The 23,438-nt window shown below is 36.8% G+C and overlaps 1 protein-coding gene across 6 annotated transcripts in view; it reads left to right on the top strand.

Moving 5' to 3' along the window:
- The window catches only part of DISC1 (DISC1 scaffold protein), a 188,418-nt gene that overhangs the window by 80,808 nt on the left and 84,172 nt on the right, over positions 1 to 23,438 (top strand). For all 6 annotated transcript variants that reach the window (XR_005256514.1, XR_005256513.1, XM_038133649.1 and 3 more), the window contains 2 exons: positions 1,318 to 1,420; positions 12,318 to 12,506. Coding sequence is in view for 4 of the 6 variants with exons in the window: in XM_038133649.1 (XP_037989577.1) it covers positions 1,318 to 1,420; positions 12,318 to 12,506 (292 nt within the window). In the remaining 2 variants the exon portion in view is untranslated. The remainder of the gene's footprint in view (positions 1 to 1,317; positions 1,421 to 12,317; positions 12,507 to 23,438) is intronic.

Below are 23,438 nucleotides of genomic sequence, written 5' to 3'. Positions count from 1 at the left end.
TTCAATTAAGAGGATGACTCTGAAGTCTTTACAAGTAACAGTTACTGCTTGGAGGATAGTTCTGTTGACTCAAAAAAGATGACCCATTTATAGTTAACAGATAATCTCAGTAAAGGAAGAGGGTGTTATTAATTTAAAAGGATTTAAAGCTAGTGTTCTGTATGAATTATTATAATTTAATTGTACAAACAGATAAAACATTAGAACCATAAAGTTTTGCTCTTTAAAAAGTGAAGCGATAATCATGCCTCTGTTAATAAGCGTGGCACTTGTTTTTGAGGAAGGAAAAATAAAAGTGAAGGAAGGCAAGGAATCTTCTTTCTGGAGATTTCCTTTCAAATGATATCATTTTAGAACTGGCCTGTGCCTGTCTTGAGTATTGCTTTAGTTTCGGTTCCAATGAATGCAATGTTTTCTTAAGTGTCAGCTACTATTTTAAAAAAGTGTTTGGCATCTGCCTCCAGAACAAGGGATTTGCCTTAGTTCAGTGAAGGGTTTTTGTTCATTTTGCTTTACTTCCAAAATGATGCAATATGGAGTAAACCCCAACATTTTTGAATATGTGAGACTTGTATAATTTTTGCATGCTTCATAAGCTCCTTCTGAGGTGGCAATGTACACTGCAATGTAAAGTACAGAAACAGCTGAATTTGCTGAATTTTCTTTGTATTTTTTCTCTATTTTTCGTATCTCCATGTTTTCAATACCAAACCATGTTGACTGCTGAAGGACCTCTAGTTAAAATAAAGGAGAGCAAGGGAAAGTCAGAAACCTGAACCCTGGTAATGTGTGTGTCCTGATGCTAAACAAAGTACAGTATCAAGCTGATATGGCCTTGTTTTTGCCTCTGTGAAAAATAAGGCTGCTTTGCCTTTTTCCAGTTAAAATGCAGAGCATGGTATATTTTGTATAAAAATCTGTGCACATTGTATGTGATGGAATTTTAATCTCCAAATACTGGTTTACTTGTGCTCCACTTCAAGCATGATTATTAATACTGAAATTGTGCAGAATTTGTAAGATGGCCATTCTTCTGAGGGCAGCCTTAGTATGTAGTAGTGAAACACGTCCTCTCTCATGCAGGTAGCTAATGCTAATACCATTTCCTGTTTTAATAATTGAATGCGCAGCGCAGCCTGGACATTTTGATTCAATGTTGGGTGTTTCTGTAAAAACATCACTTTTTATTAAGCTTTTTTACCTTGCTGCAGGATGTTGTGTCATGTCTGTTAACCAAGAACATTTGAAGCCCCATTTCAACTGCCTTATACTTTTACGTGAATGAATTCTATATCATGGCTGTCTGCCTCAATTTAGGTTTGCACGAGTCAGAAACTCTGCACTACTTTGAGGAGGAAAGTGAGTGATATTGAGACTCAACTACCAGCTCTACTTGAAGCCAAAATGCTGGCTGTTTCAGGTAAGTTTTAAGTGATAAGAAGGATTAACAGTTTTAAGGAGTGTATTAGAGCAGTTATTGACCTCTTCATAACAGACTTGTTGGGGAAGGTTGTTCATGTGCTTGAGTAGATCCCTTGAAGTTGTGACCAGCCTGGCAGAACAGGGCTATGCCATGCCTTGTGTGAGGTACTTCAGGTCCCTCTCCACAGTTTGGAACTACTGGCAAAGCTGATGCTGTGAGGTAGACCATTAGCAAGCAAAACTCATGGTATTTTTCCATAGGTGAAATTAATATAATCATCAGTAGCTGTTCCAGGACTCCTCAAGTTATGTTTTTGGAGCTCTCTAGCTAAATTGTAAATGTATACCTAAGGTATCATAATTACAAGTCTGGCTTTAAATGAACTTTAAAATGGAATACAATAATTGGCAGCTTCTGCTGTTCAGCTCATTAAACAACTAATGTTGGCAGCAAAAGAGCATTTTCATCCTTGGAGCACTCATGCATATTATTTACAACCAGTAAACCACTGAAATGTGATTACAGAGCGTGATACATAACAGCCTTATGTGCCACTTGCTTGGGATGACTGTGCTGTTCACCAAGGAAAAAAGGCAAATCCCAGTCCTTTCTTTTAAGTTGGAAGAGGTGGGTTTTCTAATTCAGCAAATGTTTCAGTAGGTGTCTCTCTGCTAAACACCTGCCTCAGAGAGGAAGCTGAGTAGAAGGGAATGTGGTCTTGAGTGCAGGGAGTTTTCCATTGTTACACATGTAAAGAAAGGCTAAAGGGTTTTTGATACATGCCAAGATGAGGCGTAGCTCTCCATATGTGATTTATCTTTTCAATTATATACAAGAATTTATATTGCGCACACAAATGATTTTAAAATGAAAGCTTGGGCAGTATCACATGTTTTGTTTGCCAGAAGTGGATAGTGTCAGGCTTGAGCAAAGTCTTAAAGGAAATTAAAGCCCAAATCCTGTATTGGTGCTGAGCATGCTCAATTTTCTTTCTTCTCATAATACCTTTTAAAAATGGAAATCCTCTTTATGTTTCTCTCAGCATGTAAGAGGTAAACCAGGCAATTGTCCTTCTCTACCCTTAGACTGTTTAAATGTAGGTGACTTTCTCACTTTCAGAAAAGGGGTTTTATGGCTTGGGAACAAAACAGCCCATAAACTGGACATGCAGTAGGAACTACAGACTACATGTAGGAAGCAGTTGGCCAGAAAAGCTGTATCTCAGTCTGACACTTGGAGAGAGTGAATGACAGCTTGAGGATCATTTCCAAAACATTCATAACAGCATTTTATACTTGTTAGCTCTTAAAAGAGGTTGGTTGTTTCAGGAACGAATTCCAAAGTCAATTTAATGCTGCTTTTTCTAGAAACTGTTTTTTACAATTGTTTGACTGCCTTTCTATGCTTTTTAAGAAGTATCAGTGCAATTTCTTTGTACTGATAAAAGCACTGTTTCTTTTTTACTCTTGCTTCAGGGTTTTTTAATGACTATGAATGGTACAATCCTAATTGGTTACTAAGGCAAAATTCTGCATGGCATGGTTAAAAATCAAGGATGAAGGGTAATTTGGTGACAGTGGATACTGTAATTTCTTTAGCTCATTTTAAGATACAGATACATTTAGTCAGTGTGGTGATGCTTGTTTATGTAAAATGTGGACTTGTATACAGAGGACACAGGGGAGATACAAGAATAAAAAGAAAATTATTTCTCTGAAGATCTGAAAGTAAAAAAGAAAAAAAAATCTGAAAACACCAGAAATAGTCTTGGAGCATGAGGTGAATAAAATCAGAAAAGCCAAGGTACAGAATGAGCTGCAGCAAGCTAGCAGAGAAGCAAATCAGGAAGAAAAGATTTGATAAATGCAGAAGAAGAAAGAGGAAGAAAGAGATAAAAATAGTGGGAGTTATGTTGTTGTCTTTTGGGTTTTTTTAACTTTATAAGGCAAAACCAGTGAATAGTGGATAATGGAGAAGGCTAAATTGCTTTAGTTTCTGTGTATTCCTGTGTTAGGGGTAAGTGAATGACACCTCTTAAGGAAGGCATAGGTAAGAAGCAGGGCTAAATACTGGCTAAGATTTAAGCAAGGTACTTTATGTGCATGTTCCCTGGTCTCTCGGCCAACAATGTTAATGAACAGCCTGGGTATACTCAATTGTTAGGAGTTACAAGAATGTTGAGTTGGATAATATGCAGTTATTTAAGGACAGTCTTGGAACAGTATGAAGTTCAGAAAGAATTATAGTGTGCATATGTAAATATGCAGTAATGATATAGTTTAGTGGTCATATTTACGTGTTTTCATTTAGTCTGGGAACATCAGGCAGGGTTAAATGTCTGTTACTTCTACTTCTTATGTAGCAGTTAGATAATTCATTCAGACAGTTTCTTCAATTGAATTCTAATGGGTACTGAGAACAACTGTTTTTCTCTATACAGATGTCACATCATTTTTGATTAAAGTAGCATTTTTCTTGAGGAAGCAGTAAGAGTTAAGTGACTTTGGGACAGTGTCAAAGCAAAAAGGTGACTTTATCCCAAAAGTTTGACTAGATGAGCTAAAGAATAGAGTTATTAAGTGAAAATCAGCTTTCAGAGTTTATACGTGGTGGCTTAATGATGTGATGACTTGGAAAGCATGATATATACCTCAGCCTTTAATGGCTATCTTGACAGCTTCAGACAACATTCATTTGCTACATGGACTGTACTTGTTAATACAAATACATGGATTTAAAATATTGATGTATTTGCACCAAAAATGTAAGAATGTAGTTGATATTATTTTTGGAGGAAAATACCATGATAAATGCAATGCAAGCATAAGTTCTATTAGTCTTATCAATGCAACACCATGGAATTTAAGGCTATATGATAAATGAAACTGTAAAGACATAACAGACAATACCATATAAATGCCTCTCCCTCCTATTATTTCATCCTGGTAAGAAGAATAAAATTAAATTTGTAAGAGAAAAAAGAAAGTTTGGATTATTGAAGGCATAAAATAAATTAAATTAAATTCCAGTGAGCTTTCTTATGGGAAAAAGAAAGGAAGCACATACTTACATGTTCAAGAGGTATTTCTATCAACAGTTACAGTTCAGAACCTTTATATCAACAGCTCACTTACATCTGATTGGCCTGCTGGGACAAATAACTAATGGTTAATGCTCTGGAGATGCTAGTCCAGAATTTTCCTCCAGAGATAATTAGAAGGATCCTATATTGTTCCAGTTATTAAGTCAGTAGCTTCAGGTAATTATAGGTAACAAGTACTCCTGATGTCATGAAATGTTACTGTTGATACGCACATTTGTAAATTCTCATCGATGAACTATTATAATTTAGCATCTAGTAGGTCTTTAATTATTAAAAAGCCACTTTAATGTCAGTGCTTAGAAACCTGCATGTGATTTTTCCAACAGCTGCTTCTTACAGTGGCTCTTAACATGCTCATAAAATTTTGCAGTCAGTTATAGGAAGAACGTGACAGTACCTGATACTCTGTTCTTTCTTTCAGTATTGTGTTGCTATTTAGCATGAAACTTTTCTAAGGAATAAATTTCAGATTAAATAATTTGAAGCTGGTAAGAAAATTCAAATAGGATGATATTTAAGCAAGTGTGAACAGAACTGTAGAAATGCTGTTGAAACTTACTTTCATATGTTGAGCTGTTTTTTACAAGAGGAAATAATAAGAAATGGTGTGTTTCTGTTGTTTCCTTAGTGAGAAAATAATTTGGGAATAGGAGGGAAGATGCAAACTAAAATGAATTTTTAGTCCAGTTTAATCTCTTTCCTATATTTGAATAAAAAGAGGTTTTTAGGTACATTTTACAATGTTTTTAGGTACATTTTACAATGTTTTCATAGACTCTTTGAGAACTTTTTTTTCCTCTTGAGAATGCATATTAGCATGGGACTAGATAGCCAGAAAGTGAATTAATGGGAAGCTAAGGAGGCATGAATGAAATACTGTGTTTATTATGTAGTTATCCATGAGATGCATGTCATTAACTTTCTGTTTTTGAAAACACAGATTAGATCCAAACACAGAAGTTGGAGTGAGGTGACTTGAAGTTTGAAAGTCTTTAATTATCTATACCAGTAAGAGACCATGTGTCATGGTCCTATAAATATAATTACCTCTATTTCATTAAGTGCTGGCAAGTGGGAGGTGCTTGGAAATGATGTTGTGGGATGATTTCCAGCAGTACAATAAGTTTTTTTCCTTATGTCTATGTATAAGCATGTTTTTATAAATAACATGACATAAATACTAGATAGCATATTTCACAAAGCTTAATGTTAGGGCTGTTGCCTCTTTAGCTGCTGTTTGATGCTCATTTAGGGCAAATTCTGCATGGATCCAACTGTAACAAAAAAAGCCCCCAGCTTTCCAGATTTGGTGCTAAATATTCCTCTTGGGAATGAGTGTGTTAGAGAGGGGACAGAGCCATCAGGCTGGAAGATGCCAGTGCAGGCAGAAGGACATTTTCAGCCATCCATCTGTAGTTTATGTTAATGTGGATGCCTCGTTTTCATGCTCCTGCTGTAGTCTGTGACTTCATTTGGAAATATGAATGGACACATAGTTCTTGGTATGATGTCAAGTTCTTCCCCAGATGTGCTGCATGTGGCTCTTAATTTGTATTTCTCTGGAAGGTAGTGGTGTTCCTGGTTTCTTCAGCTTTTCTGTTTCTGAGAATTGAGGTAATGGTTGAGGTAATGGTTGCAGAACTCACCTAGCTTTAGAGGCAAAAATAGCAATGCTCCTTTGTGCCTTCTTATGAAGGCTTAGTTTTTTGATGGAGTCCCATAGAAGGCTGCATCTTGTCAGATGATACAGCTGGTTCCACACTTTCCTATTTCTGATTTCAGCAGCAGCCTGGGTTGATGGAGCTGAGGCATATTGAGATTAATTCTACTTCATGACTGCAGTGTCTGGTTCCAGCATTCAGTGCTGTATATGAGCATGTCTTCCTACAACACTCACTTTATACTCCATGAAATAAAATTTGCCACCATGTGTTGGTGCCAGCAGTGTACTTTTTGGCATGCCTGTTAACTCATTTGAAAATAATACTAGTCAGTCCCCCCAAACCAATTCCCAAATGGTCCCTCAGACTTCGGACAGCTCTGTGTTGTGGTTTGTCCCCAGCCAGAAGTAAAGCACTATGTGGACATTCTCTCTGCTCACAGTGGGGGAGGAGAATAGGAAAAAAAAAAGTAAAACTTGTGGGTTGAGATAAGAACAGTTTACTAACTGAAGCAAAATAAAATATAATAATATTAATGATTAAAATAACAGCAATAATAATGGCAATGAAAAGGACAGTGAGAGAGGCATAAAGCCCAAGACAGGCAAGTGGTGCACAATACCTATAAAGTGATGCTTACCACTCTTAGACCAGCACCCAGCCCATTTCCAGGCAGCTATTGGTCCCTTCCAGCCAACTCCCCCCAGCTTATTTGCTGAGTATGATGTTCTGTGGTATGGAATATCCCTTTGTCTAGTTTGGATCAGCTGTCCTGGCTGTGCTTCCTCCCAGTTTCTGGTGTACTTGCTTGTGGAGCATGGGAAACTGAGATGTCCTTGATTTTAGGCTAAGAGCCACTCAGCAACAACTAAAAACATGAATGTGTTATCAACATTCTTCTCTGCCTAAATCCAAAACATAGCACTGTACCAGCCACTGAGAAGAAAATTAACTCTATCCCAGCTGAAACCAGGACATTATGCTTTTGTCTTTTTAATCTCATTTTCAAGTCAGACTACTGGATGTTACTGGCTTTCAGTGAACTTCAAGGGTAATTCATTGTAGCTGAAGTTCCAGCATGATATGTGACCAGACAGCAGAAAATCTTTTCTTCTGTTGGAGAAGTCAGTCATGAAACAACTTACTCTCTTTCACTCCTCTTACCTAAGCAGCTATCCCTGGAGCAGGAGAGAAGGTCAAGTTATCTCTTTGGCAGCTTCTTTTCTGTGGTTTTGTGCTCAAAGGAGACATGTTGGATGGGACAGCTGTGAAGAGAAGGTGCTATATCACCCTCTAAAAAAGTTGTGCTCTGTTCTGGAGTGCATGAGAGAAAACACTTGTGGAAGGGGACAGTGATGTCTCTCTCTCCATTGTTACTACTGATTTGAAATGTTATTACTTTGGAATTTGTTTATTTGGGCTCCCCATCACCCCCTTTTTTAAAAAAATATTTCTGAGTTCTTCCATGGTTACTGATTCAGTCAAGGTACAAGAGGCACTCTGTGACTGAGAATTGCTCCTCCAAATGTATGTCTGTGGGGTCTCTCACCTTCTTCTAGCTGACATTTACCTTTCAGAATCATATCAATCATGTAGTTGTGTTATGCTTCATAAAAGCATTGACATGTGTTATTGCTTAAAAACAATAATTGCAATTCAAATGTGCTGGATTTCTGTAAAATGTTTGAGGAGATGGTAGACTGTCCCTCATTTGCAGTTTATTTTTTCAGAGGTGCAAACACACTGGCAGTCCTTCCAGAATCTTACATTTCTGTCATTTCTTTAGCTTTTTCCCTTTCCTTTGTGTGTAGGTGAATGATACTTATTTTCTTCCATTTCTTTTGTGGTGTTGAAATCACTCTGTATCCTCATTAATCACAGGGTGGAAGATTTTCAGCCTTGAATTCCAGTACCATTGATAAATACCATGGTGGCAAATGCCTTAAGCTAAAATGCAAATTTTCACTTATGAATTATTAAAGGTAGTGCTGTAAGTATATGAAGAATTAATTTATAGATAATAATAAATAATGACCAGTCTATTCCTTGTTACATTTAGGCTAGTGTCAAAGAGATATGCTTTATTATTAATGAAAAAAATTACTCCTTTGTTTGTACTACAATGAAATGAATATATTTTCAGTGGGACTTAGACTTCTCTCTCTGCTTCAAGTATGAATAATGGTAACTATGAATGTATATAACTTCTTCCATAAATTTGAGAAAAACCGTGAGTGAAAAATTTGTGGACCCTTAACTTTTTCTTATATTTTGAAGAGGGAAATAGATAATAAAGTTTAATTAGTAACATATTTCTTGTTTTTTGGTAAAATCGCACAGATTTCAAGCCGTATTCTTAATCAATTTATTGCTGGCAAATGGTATCAAAATGATGATATTTTACTTCAAGACTACTAAATGGGCAACAATGTGCCCAATACAGTAAAATCTGGCAATGAGGTGTTATAATGGACATGAGTTTGTGGCTAAATCTATAGAAAATATATTTGATGTGCAGAGTACTATTTAGCTGTAACCATATAAGTAAAATTTTAGGAATAGAGGAAATAAGGGAAATATACTAGTGTTTGCACTAAGTAATAGCAATTCTATAGCTGCTTTCTGCTGGGAGATGTTAAAAAAATTTTTACTATTTTTCCTGTGTGGGTTGTTGTGCTTGATTTGGCTGGTATTTTTGGCATTCACATCAAGCTGCTGGAGCTTACCTGATGTGACTTTCTGTAGAGGATGAAGGATGCATGGGAGAAGAAAGCCCCAGAGGGCAAGATTAAGGAAGATTTAACTTTTTTTGTTGCTGTCTTTTGAGATAATGGTAATGTTCAGTCCCTCAAAGTGAAGTGTACATACTCAGTTCCTCATGATAATGCACTGCAAGCACATTACCTGTTCAGAGCACTGGCTACTGCAAGTTTCCTGTCCCAGTTTTCACCCAGTGTGTTTATATGGATGTGGATGCAGTGGCTAAAATTGCACATCTGTAGCAAGCATCACTGTGAGACAGAAGGAAAGATAGGAAAAGTAGCATCTTGCTCTTCAGTCACCTTCACAGTATCTCGTTCCCATGTCCTAGTTTAGATCAGAATCTCAGCTTTGGTCTTAGACTATTAATTTCTTAGCTTTGTTTTCTCTCTATTTTCTGAGCAAGCAGTCCCATTGGCTGTGTGATTTTTGAATTTCCTGGGAAGGGTTACACTGACTTAACTAATACCAGCCAACCAGAACTCTCTCACTGGTATGGCTGTGTAAAACTTAGTTCCCAGTGGTTGGCAAAGTAACAGTTACTGTGTTCACTTAGGCAAGCTAATTATTAAATTATCAAAAAGAGGAATTTTAAAATTTTGAGTGCATTAGCAGAATAAAATATCTTGACATATGTCTTCAGAATGTTTGTACGGCATACAATGTGACTTCTCAACAACAAAAGAAAACAAACCACAACAAAACAACAACAAAAAATCAGCCCAGGAGGGCATGTTTATGTTTTTCAATGCTGGCAGCTGTGGATTATATATTAATTTTTTAATCAACCTTCTTATGGCATGTAGAAAGCAGTTACTTTTGTTACTGGGACTGAGGTCAGAGCTCACTGATAATGGTACTTGTAATGCCTGAGTTTTTATATGCTCTTCTGAATTTTCACTGCAGACTTACAGACATTTTTGCTGTCATGGGAAGCTGCAGCCGGTGGGGTGTCTTTTCCTTTTGGGTTTGTATCTGGTGCCATTTGCTTATAGCCTCAGTTTTGATATAAACTTCTCCTCTGGGAATTCAGATCCATTCAGTATATATAAAACTTTCATATGCAATATCATACCTTTTTCCTTGCTGCCCTCTGAAATGTAACAGCAGGCTCCAGATTCTAATGAAGATTTTCTCACCTTCATGTTTTATTAAGGCTCTTGTGCTTTGATGTTTGGCATGAGTTCAGGTGAATAAAGGTGGACTCAAGTCTTGTTGCCTTAGAAGCATCCGAATGTTTGCCATTTTTCCAGTGATTTTGTCTTGCTTATTTTGCTGCTTTGTTTTGCCCATTTGGAAACATGACAAATTAGGGTAATAAAATTTGTGCTGTTGTTTCCCAGTAAAACTCTGGTAAGCCATATGATCCTACAATTTCTAAAGCATGTTTATAGTTATTTAATTGTAATTGTGAGACAAAAGTGGCAAATAGGGTTTAACTGGGAACTTGAAAGGCAGGACTTCTGGTCTGTTAAAAAGAAACAAGAAAATGTCACCTTTAAATGGGGAAGAGTTTGAATGAAACTATCATGGCCTTGGGACTAAAGAAACCACCAAAAAACCAAATGCAAAGCAGGACTACCATGCTTGGCAATGTTCAGTCTTCGAACCTGACTTATTTGATAAAGTATTTTCCAAAATCTTGGTAAGTGCAAGCCTCCCTTTGGCACACCTGCCCTCATACAGCCACTTGAGTTTGCAACAGTGCCTTTGGTCCAGGAGAATGACTGTAGGTGTTTGGTGGAAGCGCTCCTGTTCGCTTTTGCATTCTGGAGGAATGGAACCTCTCCTGGCAGCTGCTGGTGGTGGTTTGCCATCTTCTGACCAGTGTAAACACTTGCATCCTGTTCTTGCTTCCTTGTCTTGAAGAAACTGAACGGCAGCCAAACAGTTCCCTTTTAAGGCTTTGTGACCAACATTTTGACTCCAGGTCAAAAAGATGTAATGCCATAATTCTGGATATTCTGATGTGGATTTGATTTTTCGGATTGTATGTTAATATTTGAAAATAAACTTTTCACTTGATCTGTTGTGCCTAAGCAACAGTGTATCATATTGTGTAAACAAAACCAAAAAGAAGCCATTCCATCTGAGTAATGCTGGTGATATTATAAAGTGATTTCAGGAGTCTAAAGTCGTCACACATACATCAGAGGCTGATGAGACATTTGTGTGCCTGGATTTGTTTTATGTTAATGTTTGCTTTGAGGCTAAATCTTCTACCTTTCCTTATTAGATCATATCACCAAATTTTTGCTAATTTAGGATGATATCACAGCTTAAGCCTTATGCTAAAGATCTTCTTTCCTTAATCAGGCAATTCTATATGGAAATTGTTTTTATCAAGAATTCTTTAGATTGAAGTGTGGTGGTGGGGTTTAGTTTTTTTTTGTGTGTATATTTTGGTTTATATTTTTTCCTCCCAGCCAAGTATCTCAATCATTAAAATGATTCTGGTACAGTTATGTAAATGTAGCATTGTTACTCTACTGCTATTTAAAGTAATTTAATGGCTGAGTATCTCACTGTCCTTTTCTATTTTATAATAAAAGATTTCTTTGCAAAGTAAGGAAACATTCCTCTCCAGCTGCTTATAAAAATGGTTTTCAGAACAGTTAAGTGGATAAATGTTACTAGGCTACACTCTAAACCACTTGGGAGTTGAACCTTTTACTCTGTATCCCTGTCCAAAGGAAGCAGACATTTTTAAAAACTCCAGAACAGTATGAGCTGGTGCTGCCAAGGTGTTCTGCCTGTCTGTGATGTTTCATGAGCCAGAAGTGGAGTGTTGTGACTTCTGAATGTGTTCTCTGAGAAGAACATCTCCCCATGTCTTTGCTTGAGGTGCAGTCCATTTAAGAAATGCAATGTGTCATTCATAAACAACCTTCTGGTGCTTGCTACAAAAACCAGCATGGGGCTGCTTTGTTCAGGGAGGAAATAAATACTTCAGGGTCCAGCAGGTTGACAGCCTCTATTTCAGATGTGCTGTGCATTGAGGGGTCCTCCAAAAGAAGAAAATGCTCTGATAGATCACACTGCAACAATCACTGAATTACAGTGTGACATTATTTGAAGTGCAAACCCTTAGGAACAGGTTTCCTGAAAAACTGTAAATAGTATCAATAATTAAAGAAAACACAATTTTTGTGCGTGTAAGGTTAAATCAAATGAGCTACAATTATTATTCTTGTAATATTAATGATATGGATGCTTGCAAAGCAGTTTTTCTTTTTTTTCCCCCTTTCACTTGCTGTTGGGAAGTATAATTGCCTAATTTCCCAGGATTGCTGTGTAAGCTACTGATGTTGCAAGTGTCTACCTCATTGTCTTTTTCTTCTTTCTTCCCCTGCACCCATGAAACATGCAGGAAGTAATTTTGGCACTGCAAAGGACCTTGCAGAAGAAATAAGATCATTGACATCTGAGAAAGAGGGATTGGAAGGACTTCTAAATGAACTGTTAGCTCTGAGTGCCAGAAATATGCGAAAATTAGAGAGAATTAAAGATGATTACACCAGACTGAAACAAGAACTTGAACAAGGAGAGACTGCCTTTGGTGAGTAGTTTACAGATTGTTACAGCTTTTTACTCAGACCTGAACTCCTGGAGATTTGCTGGGTTTGATGAATCATTCTGCATTTCACAAAATGTACTGATTGTCCTGAGGAAAGTCTGGCGATGACCTAGAGAAAAGCAGTGTGTTCAGTATCCTCCCATTCTTCCCCTGGAACTGGGGGAGGCATGAGGAACAAGGGATACCCCAGCAGTATACCACTTTTTGAAATCTGTCTTAGCCTAGTTCTCAAAATGTTTCTTTTCTAAGCCCATTTTTATCACAGTGATGATGGCATTGTGCTTGTGTTCCCATACAGAGGAACACAAAGTCTTTATGCAGAATCAGCAGATGTGTCTGCTTGTTACAATAGAAACATGTTTAGTATATAAAACCAAGATTTAGTGCATACATATATAACACATTTGGTGGTGGGTCTGAACTTATGAGGTGCAAGAGATTCCTGATTCTGAAAGCAAGAGTTCTCATAGTAAACTTGTGTTTAAGGGGGAGTTTAAACAACTTGCCAAGCGCTGCTCTCACACAACTATGAGCAGTGTGCTTGGGTTGTAGTGTCATGGTGGAACTGGGGAGGTTGTCTGCGATTACTGGGAAAGCTACTGGCAAATTATCAAACAGCAAAGTCATTCCTGGACTTGACTTACTCTCTTGCCTGTTGTACTCACTCCTGAAGTTGAAGCAGATAAAATGGCCTTGCTGCTTGCTTGAATGAAAAGGCTCAGTAATATTTGACTACAAATGTACAGTTACTGTAATTATCTGTAAACTAAATACAATCCTGAGAGCTACTTGTAAGCTTTAGACTTTTGGAATGTCTTTCCTTTTTCAGGATCTTATGAGCAGTAGGTTGGGTGAAGACAGGAACGTGCCTCTGTTTTAGAATCATATGAAATTTCTTCATAGGCAAGTGGATAAGCACAGCTATCTTAGAAACAAAAATATTTGTAGGCAGCTGGATACATCTAAGACATTTTAAAAGTAAAGAGAATAATGTATATACACGCACACTTCTAGGTAAGGGGTTGCTTTTTTAGAATCTAGATAAAATTATAAAAAATGATTCCTCAAATTTAGTGCATTGTCATACAAACCCAGAAATCCACATCAAGCAATGTTTCTTTCCTTGGATTTTCAAGAGAGTTGAAAAGGATTTTGACCTTCTAATCAGCCCAATTTGTTTCTCTTTTATTTTAGGACAATTAAACTTCCTATTATATACGTGTACATTCTCATTTGTGTTTTAATTTAGCAGTGTTTTAAATCAAGCCTGTGCAAGTTGCTTGCTGAAGCAACAGAAATGGTGTAAGTTCATAGACTCTTTTTTTCCCTTTTGCATTTATACAGCTGAAAGGAGATACCTTCTTTACCTGACCTCTAGTGTCCCACAATTTGTGACAATACATTTCAATACTGGGTGTTTACTCTGTAGTTTTTCCTTTAATTTACTGTGATTCTGTAGGCATAAGGAAAAATTTATCCTTGTGTTAAAATACTGTCAAGCAGATGCTAGTCAGGGATACATAAATTGAAACCTGACATCTTCCCTTTTTGTCTTCCCTGCCTCCTTTACATGTGATCAACCCTATTTTCTCTTTTAAAAAATGAAAATATTTGAGAACGCTGGCATGGATTTGATACCAACATATTTAACTGAATGTAAGCTTTCAGATACTCTCTGGAAAACAGTATGCAGATGGTGTCTTGAGGAAAAGAGGCCACCTTTATGGAACAGTGTTATTTTGCACAGTACTTACATGCTTAGAGAATAAAGCACAAAGAATTGGAATACAATTTTGTTGCCATTTGTTTTTGCTGTTGTTTGAAAGAACTGGAGGTAATTGTGTTGGCTTTGTCTGCACTGTGAAAGGTGTGATTTGAGTTGGGGTAGCTGACCTGACTTACATCACAGCCTTAGGCCTGGTGTTTCATTTATGCCAATAAAATCTGTGTTGCTGCAGAGAAAGAAAGGCAGTTCTGCCTTTTTTGCTGTGTTCCTGCCCAACCCGTGCACTAGGTTAGGGTTAGGTCCTATACATGTCTATTTCTGTGTTATCTGGCACTTGAATTGTTGTTTTGTGCCTGTGAGCTCCTTGAAAACTTTGATTTTTTTTTTTAACTGAACATAATACTCTTTTATACAGAAAATATTAAACAAAAAAATTTAAATGCTAAAATATGTGTGTATGTTTGTCTTTATCTTGTGTATAATTGGTCACCTATTTTTTTATTTCATTAATAATTGTTGATTTCTCACAGTAATGCAGATATAGGGAAGCAGACGTCAAGGGAAGAGACTTAATCACACAATAATCAGAGCTGGAATTTTAAATAGGACACATCATTAGCATGTTAATGAATTTTCTCACTCTGTGCCAGCTGCCCAAGTATAAAAGATATTGCAGATGTAGTGCAAAAATCAGGCTTGGCTTACTGCACTGAGAGCTGTCAGTGCTCTCTATGAAGGAAATTTGACAAAAAATCCTTTCGTATTTTTAGAGATGCTAAAAAATATGCTTTTCATGTTGGATAATAGAAGCATTGACAAGCAACACTACATATTAGCATTTTAGGAGGAATAGTACTGACTTGCCCTTTAGACATTGACTTTCTTCTGAGGCCGTCAAAACGCTGCTATAAAAGTGATCAACTTTTATTGCCATTTTACAGATAGGAAATCCAGAGACTTAGAGGTCTTGTAATTTTACCTGAAATGGTGGTGAAACAGTTTCCCAGCTGATGGTCTAGAATCAGTCCTGATTGAAGCAATCTCGTGCAATAAACATGTGAAACCAAGTGGTGCTGTTGATTCTGTCTGAGCTTTATATTCTTCTGGACCGCAGCTGAAGATGTGACGGTTCTGGGGAAATCGCTGAAGGTCTTGTGCTTGATCACTGAGCAGACCTGTCTTATAAAGTCAGAAGGTTCTGTTATGGCAAAGAAGAGAACTTTACAGCCCAAAACAACCAAACTTGTGTTCCAGACAAGTGAAGCTTAATTACTTGCCTGTCTGCCAAACTGTTGGATTGTGCTTGTAAATCCTGGCTTGGGTTGATGGGCATTTGTGACCCAGGGCTGGAAGTGAAACCTACCCTCTTGTCACCAGTACTAGTGGGCAAGTTTTCCTGTCTCGTCTGCTGAGTTATTTTCCTGGCTGCTCTCAGCCTTTTTCTGCCCCTATTACACTTTTGGGAAAGCACCTCTTGTAAGTAATGTGAGTACACACACAGCTAGGGGACACTGTGCTTCCCTGATCTAATTGCTAGGTTGTGCTTGCCAAATCATGTTAAGTAGAATTTCTATACTGCATTAATTTCTAGAGGAAATATAGAATAAAGGATGTCATGCACATGAAAATAGCTTTTTAACCCTTTTAAAAAACACCAAAACGCAAACTACTTTTGAAGGCTGATATTTCAGTCTCTCTGCTCAACTCTTGTTTCCATCCTTGACTTTTATTGTCTTAGAAATTGCTAGTGTAAGTCCTAAAGCTCTTACTAGTCTGCTTGTACAGTAGAACTTTCTGGAATTGAACAGATACATTTATTAAACAACAAAGGAGATGTAGCAGAGGGGTTTCTTGGGAAGCTGAAAATTTCTATCACACTCAGTTTTACTTTCTTTTTTTCGATACACTCTGCATGCTTGCACAGAATATCTCACAGTGTTTTGTCCTTTTAACAGAAGAAAAACCTATCAGAGTTCATTTTCTTTAATCTGTTTTTAAAAAATAAAATAAACCCCAATGTTTTGGCTTTAGAATTCTAATTATGAATAAGTATGTTCAGAATGTACTTCAAAGAACAGCAAAAATTCTATTTTTGTAGTCATTGTTCCAAAAGCTGAAAATTTGACTGTTGTGAAGGATGCAATTAATTAGTCTAAAACTTAATATTGGACAGCAGAAACCACTAGTGGTGCTGCTTAATGTAATACTCACTATTGTATACTGAAATATTTATGAAAAGAAGGTTCGGTGCTTCATTTACAATTGTATAGGATGTGATTTATCAAAGTGTTAATGGCCATTTGCTACAAAGCAGTTTTATTCTATTTCAAAGACATTTTTATTCTGATAGATGCAACACAGAAAGTCTTACAATAGAAACACATGCAGTGTACTTTGCACTGGGAAACTTACCTTTTTTATTTGTTTAAATATTTGTTTTTAATGATAGCTGTAGTGCAAAAGCTTCTCTATTTTTCTTTGTAACTGGTCTTTGGAATACTATTTGAAGATGTCTAAAGATTATTAACAATTTTACACCATTTTTAATTGTTGCAAAAAATATCAACTAAGTATGACATAAACCCATGTGCCTATGACATAACCAGAATGATTCCATGTTTTGTTTACTGATTTTTCAGGTGGTAGTTTTAATGTTCTTCCTCAGTGTTAGTTTTTCTTCACCAAATAGGCTTTCCATATTGTTTCTATAGTTCATCCTCTGTCTGAGCGATTATCTGATTCTAAACTGAAGAGCTGAACCTTTTGATTGTTTCTGTTTAAATAAGTCATTGAAGGAGAAGCCGACATAGATGGGCTTCCATGAGGAAGAAGAAGCTGCTCTGAGTCTCGCTGTATCTCTACTTCTAATCTGGGCAAGGTCATTACGTTCTGCTTGTCACACCTTTATGAAATGCTTCTTGTCATTAAAGTGAGTGGTGCAATTGAATGGCTTATTGCTTATGTCTGTGACCATCTCTACTCAGACAGTGATCCTGCAGGATTTAGCCAGTGGTGCCTCTGTTTAGCTTTCACAGAAGGTGTAAAACCTTGATGGTGATGCAGGGATGGACTGACAGTGCAGCTGGTAGCATCCTTTACTCTGTGCGGATGTTCACTTGATGCTCCAGAGTAGCACTTGGCAGCCTTCTGTTGGGCAGCATGGAAAAGTCATGTCCACATAGAAAACTGAAAGGATAAAAAACCAGCAACGACAAAACCCCCAAGAAGCTCAGTATTGCAGAGCTCCTTTTGTGTTGTCTTGAGCAAATGTAGCATGAGTAGTTACCCTCTCTGCTCATTAGTATTCTCTCTGCTGTTTCATTTAAAAAATTGGTGTTCCTGCATTTGCATGGACTTGCACTCTTATGCTTACTCTGTGCCTATTTGTGCTTCACTGATTGTGAGCATTGGTCTCATTTCCTTGGCTCATTTTAAAGCACTGGGATCTTACAATTAAACTGTGCACGTATACATCTTTTGGTCTTATAATTCTGTAATGGTAGTGACTGTGTATCAAGTTGTTACCAAGCTTTGAGGTCAAATTCAGACTAATGATTTTCATTCCATGTCACGCTTCCACAAAATCATTCTCATCATCTTTGAGGTCTACATATTTAACTATATGTAGTTAAAGTTTTTTTTTGTGTTACGAAATTGCATTTTTTGGATAAACACTATCAATAGAATTTAGTAACATAAAAAGAATAAATTCTTCTAGGCATCTCCTGTAACTAAAATCTCAAATACATTTTAATTTTAGACATAAATTTTTGTCATGATTGAAAATATTGGAAGCCAGTATGTTTAAGCATAATTAAGTTTGCCATATGTCTTGAGTCACTTGCAATTGTGTTTCTGATAATGGTAATTTTAAGGGTCATCTTGTCTGATGTTGTTCATTTAAATATGTAAAATACTTCAATTTTTCACTTGAAGCATAGAGGTTTAGTCTGTATAAATACAGTGGGGGTATTAAATTTAATCTGGCCTTTCTGTATAATTAGATGAAAATCTGTGTAATGCAGAAAATATTAAATATTCCGGCAGCTTGAACTGAGAAAGCAGCTTGGCTCACAGCCTGCCAATATCTGTAGAGATCTTTTGATCAGGGCATTTTTCTATTGATGCTCAAAGGTGAGCTTCTCTTCTACCTCTTTCTTCCAAGATCTGATGGCAATAACCTTATTGAAATGTTTTATGTTCCTGTGTAATACATTTTGGACAGCAGTATGAGGTAATTACACACAGAACAATAACTCCTGAAATGACCCAATACTGATGCTGCAGTCATAGAGGTGGTTATCTACCATGTGCAAGGAATAAAGCTTGGGCTGAAGTTTTATGCTGAGTCTCTTTAGGGATTATGATGTCATCTTTAACTAGGATAAGCAAATGACATCAATTTTTTGTAAGTTTAAGGCCATAGAAATACAAAGTGGTTCTGTTGTAATCATGGAAGTGCAATCTAGTGGTGAATAGTGTCACTGAACAGCTTCCTACTGCAAAGGGAGGAGGGCAACCTCCTGCCTATAATGCAATATGGACACTTTATTGTGCTGGTGTGCAGGCAAACAGAAAGTTCTGATAGTATTCCAGGCAACTTATTCCTTTATATCTGAAATGCTGCTGCCAGCTATATACATGGTGCATTAAACTTTTGGAGTGGGCGTCATATCAAATTATTCTGGTTTGCCATCTCTGCTCCAGGTTTCTGCACTGCTCTGCTTTTTAGTTCAGCTTCTTCAGCTGACAGCAATGCAACAGAATAAGCAGGAAGAAGCAACACAGATGAGTGAAATTTGGAATAAATGTGGAAATGCATACCACCAATTTTAATCATTCTTCATTCGATTCTGGTTCTGCAGCTGTATCTTCTGAGGTGCTGGGCTCAGATTGAAAATTCAAGTTGTTTTTTTTTTTCATAATGGCTATAGCTGGTTTGAAAAAGAATGAGATGCTAAGATGCCAGAAAGCTTGGATTAAAAAAGAGAGAGAAAATAATTTCTTCTCTTCATTGGCCAGATAGAGCAGGTTCCCAAATGTAATTCAAACTCCTTTAGCATGACACTAGCCCTGGTGACAGCCAACAAACATTCTTTAGTTTGCCACTTCTGGAATTTGAATATATCATGCTAGGAAATTTGTAATTCTCTTCCTGATAGTATATAGCTGCTGTTCCTAATGTAATATTAAGAGAATTCCAATTTTGTCAGAAAGATGTGTCTGATGAGCTGCTCAGAGGCAGGCAGAAAGATCTGTGGGCCTGGTGGTGGGGTGCTCAGAAGAGGACCAAGACAAATGGTGACATGGAGGGACATTCAGCAGATAGGATCAAATTATTTTTCAAAGAAAGGTAAATACTACTTTCCTTGTCTCACAAGGAGGCACTTGGGGAGTTGATTTTGTGTTTCTGTTCATTTTGCCATTATATACAGGTACTGCCTGTATATTTTTGGCCTTTTGGATGGGATTACAGCATGTATTTGACAACTTGATCCCAAACCATTAATAAGTTGGAAGAATGAAAACTTGAAAACCTCAGGTTTTATTGGAAAAGACAATGAACTGTTGATCTGCCATTCACAGGATTAAGTTGTGTTCATTTTAGTTTTTGTCCTCTGTGTCATACAGCATGGTTTTATTTTGCCTTTTTTAAAATTAGTTTTGTTTTTGTGTGTTGTTGTTGTTTTGGTTTGGGTTTTTTTTTCTTTAATGTTGTTCAAGTTATATCAATATGTCATGATATTTTCAGGTCTCAGAAATGTGCAAAGGGCTCATTAGGATACTTTGCCTCATTTAGTTTCTCTTGAAGGTAAATATAGAGATGGATAGAATATTTAAGAAATAGTGTTAATTTGATTTCAAGTAGTACTTCAGTGAAACCAGTCTCAGGCAGTTAGCCTTTCAAATATTCAGACTTTCTGCAAATTGATGATAAAAATAGTACAGCATTTTATATTCAGTTAATGGTTTGGATTTTATTTAATTTTTTAGCTGTAAGCAAGAAAATGTTGGTTTGGGTCATCTGAGATCACTGACATAAAATTGAATTGTTCTAGAAGAAGAGTATACTGCAGCAGAAGCAGAGTGAAGATACTGTTTAACCCTTTGATTGCAGATATTTTTCAGGTGTGTGTATTTTGATTCAAAATTTTATCCCTTTAGTACATTTTCACACAAAAGTTTTCATTCAAGAGTTTTGACCATGTTCTCGAGTTATAGTGTACAAATCTAATTCTATGCTTGCATAAATACATGCAATTTGTAAAGAATTACACCTCCTTGCATTGGTGGTAAATCCACCTTGCTGACTGAAGTCAGATATTTATTTTTCTCAGACATTGCCTTTCACCTTTGCTTTGATATTGACTGGTAAGATTCAGATACAGAATCTAAAATTATGTACATCCAAGCAAAATAAACCCCGGAATACAATTCCATTTGGGATAGAAAGTGTCCCTCGTGAAATACAGGGTTTTTTTCTCCAGTTTTTCTTCCTTCTGATTGTCAGATGTTGTCAGATGTCATTTCTGCCTCATTCTCTCTTGCATATTTTGGTTTAAGGTTTTCTTTGAGATATTTGCAAATACAGTAGTAAAGATACAACCTAAATGAAAGTTTCTATAAAAGATTTTGCAAAATAGGGGTGTTACCAGCCTTGACTGAGTTTTCACCTAATTAACTATTTAAAGTGAATGAAATTACTGACTGCTGTGTAGTTTGTTCCTTCAATCACTACAGGGTGATTGCAATCCATGCATGCTTGCAGGCTTAATACCCACAGATATGCAGAAGTATAACTAAATCTGGAGTAATGGATAATATTTATCAAAAGGTGGGCGAGGTACAATACCTGATGATAAATCCAGAAAAAACCTACTGAAAAGTTCTAATCCTTTCTAGAAGAGCTGGATTTTTTTCTCTAAAATTATTTTAATGCTTCATGTATTATGGTAAAGAAGGCTTTACAATAGAAAACCTCTTCCAATTTACACCTTTTACCAATACAGACAAGTAGAAATACAGAGAATTTAAATAGAAGAAAGAGATATTTTTTTTCTGACTTTGATTCCCCAAAGAAAACGTATTTACATTTTCTCTAAGCTTTTAGTCTTCTTCTGTACATCCATTAAATCCTAACTGATTACTCTGAGGCAATGGAAATCTTATTCTTTAGAGCAGAGTTAAGTACCTTCCATCTCCGGTTCAGGAACTGAAAGTTTTCACCCAAGAATTTTCTTTCTCTGTCCTTGGAGACATAAACTGGAATTAAAGGCAGAAAACCGAGGGATCGCTAATGCCTGCAGTTAGGAGCTGGAACTCTGTGTCCTTCAGTTCACTTTCTGTTCTTACTTGAGCAGGGACAGAGGCAGTTTGCTGATGTTTCAATTGATTTGGGCCACGGTTTTCTTGTTCAAGGTGGGATGTAGCCACTGCTTCTGTTACAAACCTGTTGTGAGCTGTGTGCTCCACACATTCAGAATGTGGGCACGGGACACAATAGCAGCAGGTGATAGTATAAGGGCCAGGGATTTTGTCATCTATAATTGCAAAGAGTCTGTGGCCCATGTGCAGCAGGTGCTTGTGATCAGAATTTCTGATGGCCTGCCACATTTCTACTGATAGGCTGAGATCATGGAAGAAATACAAGAAATTCATAGAACTGGATATTTGAAGCGCTGCTTTTTTTGTTGTTGCATTTGAACCCGGTTTCTTTCTCTACGCAAATATATTATAGTAGAATATAAATAAAACTTTGATGCTAACTGAAAAGGAGATTCCCTCATCAAATTTGTGGATGATATCTTTGGTTTGATGTGCATGTTGAAGGCTTGGGTAAAGATAAACAGGCATGTTTGCCAAGCTGCATAAGATTAAACAGTTCATTACCTGTTGGAATTATCAGCTGCAAGACACCTTGCATAATTTGGACTACAACCTTTATATGCTTTTGGCTGGATTATACCTCTTATCTAGTGAGGTGCATTGAAATATAATTAACAATGTGAGCTGGAAATGGCAGGCTGAAACCATGTGTATTTATGTGCAGATAAACAATCCTGTATCTGGATCAGAAGTCAGAGAAACATTTTATCTACTAATTTTTCCCACTTCCTGTGTTCTAAAACATTGTACAGAGAAAAATAATCTGTGCTTTGTGCCAGAGAAGAGCAAATAGGCACCAGCCACATCTCCTTGTAGGATTGACTTTAAGAACCTTTGGAAAATGTTAAATCCTGCAGAAAACAGCAGCTGTTTTAGATTTTTCATAATCTTCATTTTGAATGTTTTATTAGAGAGAGAGTTTTGAAAATACGTGGAGGCAGGAATTCTGATCCATTGATACCAGTAAGGCTTTTGCATCCAGTTTCAGCAGAGTTCAGGGTTTCACCTCTGGCATTCTCCACACTGAAGCTGCAGCATCTGTTTCTCAGCTGAGCTGCTTGGATGCAGATCATCTTACTTCGATGAAAGTGCAGTCTACATAAGAAAGAGCAGGACTTGGTCAGAAATTCTTTTAACTAGGAAAACCTTCAGCTTTATGATGAAATGATAAATTTTGAGGTGAGTAGTCTGTCTACTAAAGAAGAATCAGGTGTTTTATTTTGAATGTTTAAGCTGAAGGCTAATAGCTGTTGATTTTAGTTCAGCGAACTTAACAGCCCTTTGACTTTTACAGTTAAATTATTATTTTAGGATATTGTTTCTCTGTAGTTAGGAGAAATATATTTTTTACAAGTCAGAGCACGTGCAATGTGGAATTTCCCACAGAATCACCTGTAACATTTGTTCTTGTTACTGCAGTAAAAAGTAACCAATATGAAATGCATTACTCTTGTATTTTCAGGTTTCCATTGTGCAGTCTTCTAGGTAAATATATGTTCTCGATCTAGTTCTTGATTTGTTTAAGTGTTCCTTGATCTAGTGATCAAAATAAAATTTTTCTTTTGCCAGCAGAAAAATGTTAGAAGTGTGAAGTTTATTCACTTCTTTTCAGTACCTCTGAAAAGAACTGTGTGAGTACTGGTATAACATATCATCGTTCATTAGCTCATGAAGTGGTCAGCCACATCCTTAGGTGGAAGGATATAATTCCAGTGGGAGAGATGCCCTTTAAATAAGCTGTAGACACTGGCTGAAGCATCAAAAATGGTGTTGTCCTTTTCAGTACCTTAGATTGCAATGCA

Source organism: Motacilla alba, chromosome 3, assembly GCF_015832195.1.
Source record: "Motacilla alba alba isolate MOTALB_02 chromosome 3, Motacilla_alba_V1.0_pri, whole genome shotgun sequence".
Taxonomy (NCBI): domain Eukaryota; kingdom Metazoa; phylum Chordata; class Aves; order Passeriformes; family Motacillidae; genus Motacilla; species Motacilla alba.
This window is presented reverse-complemented; position numbering and strand designations above follow the sequence as displayed.